The sequence below is a fragment of the Saccostrea echinata genome, unplaced genomic scaffold (assembly GCF_033153115.1).
Source record: "Saccostrea echinata isolate AGI-Se365-2 ecotype Australia unplaced genomic scaffold, CSIRO_AGI_Sech_v1 ptg000002l, whole genome shotgun sequence".
NCBI classification, from domain to species: Eukaryota; Metazoa; Mollusca; class Bivalvia; order Ostreida; family Ostreidae; genus Saccostrea; species Saccostrea echinata.
In genome coordinates this window covers 103547-114091 of record NW_026889751.1, presented here as the reverse complement: position 1 = coordinate 114091, position 10545 = coordinate 103547, and the positions used below count along the sequence as shown (strand labels likewise).

The window sequence follows — 10545 nt, the reverse complement described above, 5'->3', positions numbered from 1 at the left end:
AGTGAATTATAGTATTTACGAACAAGTTTGCAGAAAATCCTGCGTTGATCCCATATTTTTGTTTGTTGTTTGTTTTGTTGTGATTTTTTTTTTATGCTGCAGGAGAATTAGAATATTTATTTTTTTTTAATCAAATGACAGTTAATCAGTTTAAACATTTCCAGCTTCTTCTCTGGAACCGCAAAACTAATTTCAACCAATTTCGGCATAAAGTACCTATGGGTAAGGGGTTACAAAAATTTAGAATTTCTTCCCCCATCCCCTCGGGCTTGAGTGGTGGGGGCTAACACCTTCAAAATTAATGCAGTCTTTAAAATCTTCTCTACACCTTGACATAAAGCAGTCAAATTGTTGGCATAATTGTAATAAGCATTAAGCCCTCGATCTACCAAATTTGTGAAATTCATGACCCCAGGATCAAAGGTTCCTGATTTAGGGCGGGGCTCTATTGATCATGTAGTGAAAATGCATAAATTCTTCAAAAAGTTTATCTTCTCTCTCTCCTGTATATTTAGCAGACAAACTAAGTGCATGGTTATGGTAAGCAAGGGTGCCTGTTCCAAAATTATGAATTTCATGGCTCCTTAGCCAGGGGTTCTAGTGTTAGGGTGGTGTTCTGTTAATTATATAGTGAAAATACATTATTTTTTTTTTGAAAATCTTCATGTCTGTCCCTTTGTATTTAGCAAACGAAGTGCCTGGTTATGATGAGCAAAGGTGCCTCTTCCAAATTTGTGAATTTCATGGCCCCTGGGTAAGGGGTTCTTATGTTGATTATTTAGTGATAATGGATTAAGTCTTCGAAAATCTTCTCTGCTCCTGGGCATTTAGGAGGCAAACGGAGTACAAAGTTGAAACGAGCAAGGGTGTTTTTACCAGATTTGTGAATTACTGGACCACTGGACTAACTGTTCTGGTGTTGGGCAGGGTTTTATTATCTTGTAGGGATATTTGTACTGCACTGAGAGAGTTATTCCCCTTTGCTATTCAACTATGATAATTAATCACTAAAAATAATGTAATTGTTAGGTCAACTGAATACAAGAATTATACAAAAAATTGAAGAATAATACAAAAAAGAACTTCCATATTTTTAATGGCCAGGTAAACTTGTAAATAATAGATAAATAAAAATGAGACAAAAATACTTTTTCTTTGTACGTTAAATATTCTTCAAAAACCAAGCGAAGTCTGCATGGTGATAATGAAAATGAGAGTGTATTAGCACCGGCAAGTATGGGCAAGTGAATTGATCTACTTAAGATTTAGTACTGAGCACTAGACTAGCGGTAACTATTTTGTCCATCCATGTACATCCTTGCTTTTGGGCAAAGTGTTCCTCTATCAGTTTATCTTGTTTTATTTCATACTTCTTTGAATCCTTTACAGTGTTGTATTATTCCTATATAACCATTAAGGCCGTTGGGCCTCTTGTGTGTGTGTGTGTGTGTGTAAGTGTGTGTGTGTGTGTGTGTGTGTGAGTCGATATCTTCCTAATTACGATTAGTTTTCCCCTTTGCAATATCAAACTACAAAGTCAATAAACAAACTTCTTTGTTAAACTCGAATTAAGTACATATATTATACTGAATCCGAAGTTTTAAACACAAAGCCAACAATGTTTTGAAAATCTAATATATGTATTGTGACTTTGATAAAACCTCAATTAGAATGCTTTTTCTTCTTTCAAAATAAAGGGGGGGGGGTACTAAGAGTTAAAAATATAAAATTATGGAATCAACAATAGAATTTTCCAAAAGTATTTGATGATTTGAATAAATATTTAAGAATGATAAACATATGTATCTACGTGTTGAGGTTTTGTTATACAACTTCTTTAAAATCTTTCCATATTTCAGTTGTACTTTCACTTTGAGCAGAACTATTCATTCTGTCCATCCTCCTGTCACTCTTTCTTGTATTAGAACAGCTACATTTTTGGAGGCTGCCAAAAATTCTTTTTGCATATGATTAGTCATGTAGTATATGTACATGTATCATGGAGTTGGAAACTTCAGTTATGGCACAGGGGAGTATTAAAAAGAATAGTCTAAAAATTAAGCTTCTCATCAGACCTCGTTCTACATTATAAGTGGTATCAAAAGATTTATTTTTTCGTTGACAATGACAAGTAGGAGTGCAGGAAAATCTTGGCTTTTTCATCTCTTCCACTGGGCTTTTTATGGTTCAGAAGGGCTTGGTCCATATAAAAGTTATCGGGCTTCAGATGCTGTAAATCCCGATGAGTGTTCAGGTTCAAAGTCCTTTAAATTCCCAAGCAGCCATAATTCTATGCTGAACTTGCATGAATAATTACAGTATCAATAAGGATGTATACTGCTTATATCTTTGAAGTTTGATTTGGATTTTACATATGACCTATATTTTATGGATGAGTAATCAGGACTATATTTCTGTCGTGGTTTTAATGTTCCATGTGACATATGATCACCTGGATCTTTTTGAAGCATTCAACTCCCAGATTACTGTAAGTCATACTGTGACTAATGCAAAATGCATATAGATCTATGTTGTATCTACCAGTCAGAGGTTTAATGTATGTGACTTAAATTCTCACTGAGCCAATAGATGGGTTTTTTTCAGTACATGTACTTCCATTCAGAAGCATTACTAGTCTATAGCGTGTTGCATGGATACTTCAAATGCTTCCGATGCTGCATACATTTACCAATGTATTATTAGATATAAACGCCGTTGGAACAGGTCAATTCTAAGTTTGTGGCTATAAGTTTAGTTTAACTTAAATGAACATCATTAAGGATGAATATTTGGCTTCGGATGTTGTAGAAACTGGAACATTTGAATTTTGAAACAAGTTTTTCTTTCACCAAACTTACATATATGCTCCAGATGAGGATGTATATTTCTTTAAATGATTCTCCAGATGTTCCATGTGACTTGTATTATTCAGATGAGAGAACAGATTAAAGATTTCTGAAAGATTTATTTTCATTCCAAAGTAAGTTTAAGCAATGACTAAAGTTGCACGTAGGTTGCATTAGGGTTAAAACAACAGGCCTTTAGATCGCTTATATCTAACTGACAAACTAGGGTTGTTCTTTCTTTTTACTCCAAGTTTGTCCGCAAGATGAAAGCTATCTAAAGGCCTGTGGATAAAACTATAAATTTTCGGATATGACCTACATTTCAAAATAACATTTTAGCTCACCTGAACCGGAGATTCAATTAAGCTATTTTGATCACCTGTCGTCTGTTAACTTTAATATTTTCGACTTTTTCTCCAGAACCACTGGGCCAAATTTAACCAAACTTGACAAAAAGCATTACTGGGTAATGTGAATTGAGATTTATTTAAATGATGGGCGAGGCCGTCTTCCAAGGGTAGATAATTAAGAAAAGACAAAAATAGGTTGGGGTCATTTTAAACATCTTTCTCAAGAACCACATGCAGGGCCAGAAAAGATGAAATTATTTGGAAGCTTTCTATAGGCATAGTGCACATTCAAGTTTGTTCAAGTCAGGGTGGGGCCGCAACAGGTCATCAAAGTTTTACATGTATATACAAAGGAAAAAAATCTTTAAAAACCTTCTCTAGAAGAGCAGGGCAATGGTTAGTCATATCAATATGCAAGTATCCTCAGGGAGTGCACATTCAGATTTGTTCAAATCATGACCCCAGGGGATAGGATGGGACCGCAATATGGAATCATGTTTTACAAGGGAAAATATGAGAGGAAAATCATTAAACCTCCTCTTAAAGAACAGCATAGCCATGAATTACCGTACTTTCAAGCACCCCCAGGTAGTGCAGATTCAAATATGTTTGAAACAATGCCCCTGAGGGTAGGGTGGGACCTCAATAGTGCATCACAGTTATAGGGAAAAAATCCTTGAAAAATGAAGGCAATGGTTAGTGGAAGTAATATGTAAGCATCCTCAGTTTGTGTAGATTTAAGTTTGTTCAAATTGTGCCCACGGAGGTAGGGTGGGGTCACACTAGGGAATCAAAGTTTAACGGGTAAATATAGAAGAAAATCATTTTAAAAAATTCTTCTCAAGAACAGGTTTGTTCAAATCATGACCTCAGGGGGTAGGGCGGACCGGAGCCAAAATAGCCGAAATCGATGTTTTCAATTTGAAATATTTTACTATAGTTTTAAATACCTTCACAAGAACACCAAAGTTATGATTTATCATATAAAGATGCAAGCATTCTTAGGTAGTGTAGATTCATTCGTTTTTTTTTTTTTCAAATCACGGGTAGGGTGGGACGACCATAGAGAATCAAAGTTTTATATGCAATATGAAAAGTTTTTAAAATTCTTCTCAGGAACAATGTGAATTAAATTTTGACCATTTAAAATTTTTATCAGAACCCCTTGGGACTAGAGTGGCACCACAAATTGGCCATTTGGGATAAATATTTTTCATGGAAAATATAGAGGGAAAAATCTTTTGAAGAACAAAAGGACCAAGGAGGCTTATATGAGCCTTGTGGACCATGGGCCTCTTGTTCAAGCACTTATTATAAAATCCACATATGTGGATATTAAGTGAGATAAAGTTTCATTTTTTAAATTTTGCACGCAAGATATACTAAAATTGAATTGCAAACAATTTCAGTAAACCTTGTGGTGCAGACAGGAATCACCATTGAATTACAAGGGAAATTTAAATTGCAGTGAGAGTTATGTCTCTTATCAAAGAGTAAAAGAACGTCTCGGCGGAAAAATTGGGGGGGGGGGGCTCTCAGGGCCAAGGTATCGCTTTCAGTATTCCTTAGTACTCTGATGCAACTAATGAAATTACAGGTCAAAGTGTCTTCTGTTTACACAGATCTTAACCTGGTGTGCATCAGAAGAGATGAATTATTACAAAGTAATTAAAGATAAGACAAAAGGGGTTAACTACTTTTCAAATTTCTTTTACAGATTAAAAAAAAAGATAAAAAAAATTAAATGAAATTTAATCCTGTAACAGTCACTAATTGGTTATAGCAAACACTGACTTTGAATGAACCAATCCAAGTAAATACCTTCCTTTGAAGTATGACAACAGCCGTGTATCAGTGACTGACTTAAATCGTAAAAAATTGTTTACTTTTGGAGTTAGGCGATGGAAATCTCGCCATTTTGTTTACAATATCTGTTTATCTGTCAAACAGAGACTCAGTCATTAATTTACTTTAAACCTGAGAAATGTCGTTCATGATATCGTCTGGTCCAAATGAATTCTATGGTCCCCAGAAAAATAGAGCTCAAATACGCAGATCTGTTTATTTTGCCATTCAGCATGTTTAGGATGGGTTCATACAAATAAAATCAAATTTTAAAAGACGTTATATTTTTTTGACGATTTAAAAAATAAAAACCACAAAAAGTCATAAAGTTATTACCCGGGGTTTAAGTATGTCTAAAGTGCAGTTTAAAAATGGCATGTTGTAATTTACGAAATTTGAATAGAACCTATGATTGATTTTAAATAGTAATAACTGTCAATCGGACAGAAACTAAATGGTTGAAGGAAAGCAACTTGTACTCTGACCTTCATAATCATATATGAAATCTTTTAAAATTTTTCATCAACAATTTCTATTAATCTTTTGCTGACAACGTTATGGACTTTTGGTGACAGGAAAAAATATTTTAGACATGCACGTTCAATTAAATTCTTATTCATGGACATTAACCAACGAAGAAAGACATACGTCAAATACTGATAAATATTCAAAAACAAACTCGCAAGAGGCCATATCACTATTTATTGCTGATGATAATGTATATTAAAGCTACTTCATCTTCACTAATCAGAGACATCTTGATTCTAATACTAGTAGATAAGTCAATCGCATACCCATTAAGGAGAGTTCTTCCCCAAAAATATGTCTGTGATTTAGGATATATAAAATTATTTATTCATATTTAAATCCTCGAGTAGCGAAATATTTATGTACAAGATGAGCCTCTGAATGAAAAGAGAGTTATCTGTTAAAAAAAAACAACAGGTATCTTTTTTAAATAGAAACGTTTTTTTCTTTCTAGAAGATAATTGTGTACCTAAGATAACAAGCATTCTGAGAGTATTGCATTAGCAATACTAGTCCCCTACCGGCAAGTGTAATCTGGTTCCCGTTAAGAATTGAAAATGCCATAATTCCGTCAAAAATCAATGAAGCAGGACGAAATGCAAACTTTTTCTATAACTAATCAAGGTAAAGTCACATACCAAAAATCAGCTCAATATCTGGAAGCGTTTAAGAGAAAATTGCGGAAAACCCTTAAAAATTGAAAAGGCCGTAATTCCGTCAAAAATCAATGAAGCGGAACGAAATGCTAACTCGATCTGTAACTCATCAAGATACACTCTCATACCAAAAATCAGCTCAATATCTGCAAGCGTTTAGGAAAAAAAGTGCGGAAAAACCAAGTGGGACAGACTGACAGGCAGACAGAGGGACAGACAGACAGCTAGACAGCTAGACAGACAGACGGACGGACAGACTCAGAGGAAACCTATAGTCCCCTCCGGTTTCACCGGTAGGGGACTAATAACCTATGTGAGCCAGAAAAAAAATTCTCATTGCAAGAGAGAATAAAGTTATCTAATTCTTTATTGAAAAAGAAATTAAAACAAAATTACTGTCACAAATATTTTGCCTTTATATTCAAACAATTCCTCTATACTGCATATATATTGCAGAGGAAATATCTCCACAAAAGAGACGTATAATGTGAAAATAATACTTCAGACTTTTTCCTGATGTTGGAATATAAAGTCTGTACATTTATTTCATATAGATTACATGATGACATTTTTTGCTAGAATTTTAGTGTTATATTCTTTTTACAATGCATATTTTATCTTTCTTTTGATATTAATTGTAATCACTGACTTCCAAAATTTCAAATAAGAAAATAGTTACATATCATATTAAAACAGCGTATAATACTGAGAATATATGTCGAGCCCTTCCTTTGTGTACATGTTCATTTATTGATTAGTGCCACCATAACTTGTGAAAATTTAAATGATTGTGTAAACTCTGGTGTCCGTTAAATAATCAACAAGTTCATTTTTAGATATTGCAACAAAACATAATCTAATATCTGGAGAGTAAATCAAGTCTTATCTCGGTCTGGCAAATCGAATATAATCGGGACATTTATCATCGTTTTGAAAGCGACATTTTCCACCGGGTAAGCGCTGCAAGAGAGCCCTTTGTAGATCTTTGAACATTCTGGGGAGAAAGTCCCATCAAACTAAAATAAAGTGACAAAACCTCGCACAAAATATGCCTAAATTATACTTTAGATAATCAAAGAAAGAATGAACTGGCTTTTTTGTTTTTTCATATACATATATTTTTGTTCACGTAGTAACTGATATTTCTGCCTTTGCCTCAGACGATACATAGAAGATCTTACCAAAATAGGTCTAAGGATAAAGCTGTACTAGTGATTTTTGTCTATTTTTTTCCAGTTCTTATCTACGCAAAACATTTAGCCAATACGTATATGTATAAATTTGGCTTTTTCTTTCGATGATGACATTGGCTTCTCGATACTTTGTTTCCGTTTCTCTGCTCCGCTCTGTTAATAAAGTTTAATGAAGCAAAAACAGCCTTAACACCAGGGAAATTATCTACTTTAATATACGGACTTATCGATAACTGCATTGAATAGCGTATTGAACTTTGTTTTCACAAATAATCATCACGAATGGTTTGAATCAATAACAGGACCAAAGGTTATTTTAGAAGCACTGTATCGTAAATTAGAAACTTCAGCTCAGCAATAACGCAGCCATTTAACAAGATCATATTTTAAAAGTAAAATCGCAGATTGAATATTTCATGCAAGTTTGGTTATTGCTTTTAAAGGCCATAACCTCTACATTTTAACTAGTCGATCAGAAAACACGTTTTGCTACTTCTGGCACTCGTATTTTTTGTAATGGATACCTGTAATTAGCTAATTATTTTGAAAATCTGCCCGGAACTTTAAGCTATTTTTCTCTGAAGAGAACATGTTAATTTCCATGATCAGGTGAAAGTATTGACCTCTCAATATGGCGAGGTTGATGTAACACTTCAACAGTTCACAGAGTTTTCAGTCTACCTAATCAAGGTGCTGTTAAAAGCTCTATTATTATGGAGAGTATTCGATACGTGAAAATTTTACATATCAAACACAGACCCTGAACGGCGTTTCGACGGATTTTAAATACCAAAGAAAAATGAATGTAAGAGGATTTGAGCAATGTAGACTTTATCGAGATGAGAACTTTATGAAAGAAAATAACTGTGTAGTTTAACAGGTTCTGTGGAAGTGAAAGGGCTGTCGGGCAGTCGTTTATACGGTGGACTAAGGATGTTCATTGAAAGTGTGTATTGAGTATGTTGCATGGTGATATGGATTTCTGAAACTTTATTAATGTCTGCTACGTCTAAGGGATTTTAAGAAGATTTATATATTCATTTCTTTAATATGACATATTCATGTCAAATATAGTCGAAAAAGGCGAACTGTCGTCAGGGAAGAAATAGAAGGATATAGAGACACGACAACGTTTTCCAAAATGGTTCTCAGAGAGGAAACGGTTATTGAAGTGAAATCATTGGTGAATCAGATGGAGAAAGTAGGGGATGTGAACCAGGTCAGGGAAGTGCTCGGATCGGAGACGATAAAGAATAGATCACCGGAAATGACTCGTACAAGAAGTCGGACCTCTAGCCAATCATCCAGATCTTCTGGAGTGGACAGGGTAAACGCATGCATGGCCAATAATCTCTTTCATTCGGCAGTCAAGGGAAGATTCAGAAAAGTAAAGCTGATTCTTGATGGAGGATACAAAATTAACAGCAGAAATAATTACGGCTACAGTGTTCTTGTTGGTGCCCTTCACATAGATTGTGACGAAAAACGTAGAAAAATGTTTCGCTATCTGACATCAAAAGGAGCAGATCCAAAGCATAAAGACTGCAAGCACAAAAGGTCTTTGCTCTCATGGGCTGCTATTCTAGGTCGTGCAGAACAGGTCGACCTGTTGCTAGAGATACTGAACGGTGACCATGACCTCACCGATAAGGATACAGAGGGAATGACGGTCCTCCACCACGCCACTCAAGGTGGTCACGTTACAATAGTTAGAAGATTAGTGGAAGAGTTTCGTCGTTTTCGGTTGTCTGTTGACGTTTCTGACAACTTAGGACTTACACCATACCTTCATGCCAAAAGACTAGGATACAAAGAGATCACTGACATTCTTCAAAAGGAGGGCAGGGCCTGCCCAGGTCAGTCCGACAGTTACACCTTCAGAAGTGCTGAGGAGTGGTCCGAAATAGGCCAATCAATGAAGGAAAAACAGTATAACCTTAGACGGAAATCTAACTACGAACGAGCTGCCATTCTAGGCAGCAGCAGATTGTTAAGGCTACATCACAATTACTACGAAACACCTATTATACATGTATCCGCCCCCGTGGCGGAAGCGGTCACAGAAGACGATAACAAGACAACGTATTTTGTTGTGAAAAAGGACCCACCATTGCGCTTACAACCACAGCAAATACGAGGACACCATACCGCACCTCCATTTTCTAAATCTGAACCTACAAAAGCTTTTAGGTCACACCCTCAGAGTCTACAGGAAACGCCACAGGAGACCCCCAGGATTCATCCTAATCAAACTTTATCATTGCTTTCTTTAACCCCAGGGGCAAGGATAAAAGAGCCAGAGAAATTCCACAAAAGTCAACCCGATTTATCGAAGGTCGAAACAAAACCACCCAAACCTGGTCATAATGCCACCATAGGATCTTTTATGAAAGTTCTAGCAGAGCAAAACACTTCATCTTACCGACCCACTATAGTAGAAAGTCCGCATAATGTAGAAATGCCGCGTATGCGCACCAAGAAAGACTCCACGTTCGCCAGTATATTTGGTAAGAAAAGAGGAAATGAGAAGAACCATGGAAGGAAGAAGAGATGTTCCGCAAAAACAGGAATCTCCACTGGAAGCAAGAAGGCAATCAGGACTTAATCACATTCACCCATTAATGACATTCTTTAATGACACCAATTTTCATCTGCCTTGAAGAAATTGTTTTAAGTCTCAATATTTCCGTATTCCTTGATACAAATAGTCTGAGTTTGTTTAACATGACTAGTAATGATATAGGTACCTAAATTTGGACAAGAAAAAAATCATTTGATCAAATGTATTTGTACAGTTAAGAATAAAATTCTGTATTGAAAACTTGTATCTAAATAATACACTGTTCTATTGATGTAAATTTATTGAAGGATAAATGAAAAACGTCATTTCAGTGACACCATTTTTAAGATAATGTATGGGGTGTATTTAGTTGAATTTTTTTTTAATTGAGATAATTTTTATTATACCCCGTAGAATCTTTAAATATTTTAATGTGTTTTCTTAAATAGTTTTTTTTATATTTCTTGACAAGAAGAACCTGTATTCATTCTTTAGAACGTATATTCTCTGTTTCTCGAAATGGACAATCGTGAGAGCAAAGGTCATAGAACTTTAATGGTCACTGTT

The 10545-nt window shown here is 35.2% G+C and overlaps 1 protein-coding gene across 1 annotated transcript; it reads left to right on the top strand.

Moving 5' to 3' along the window:
• Positions 1-8093: 8093 nt before the first annotated feature.
• LOC133204375 (uncharacterized) lies at positions 8094-10205 on the top strand. The gene has a single exon (XM_061340095.1). It carries the CDS (start codon positions 8560-8562, stop codon positions 10021-10023), a length of 1464 nt encoding a protein of 487 aa, XP_061196079.1. The 5' UTR covers positions 8094-8559; the 3' UTR covers positions 10024-10205.
• The last annotated feature ends 340 nt before the right edge of the window (positions 10206-10545 follow it).

What these genes read in the sequence shown, in the direction of transcription:
- LOC133204375 (XM_061340095.1), top strand. Translation starts at nt 8,560, where the DNA reads ATGGTTCTCAGAGAGGAAACGGTTATTGAAGTGAAATCATTGGTGAAT.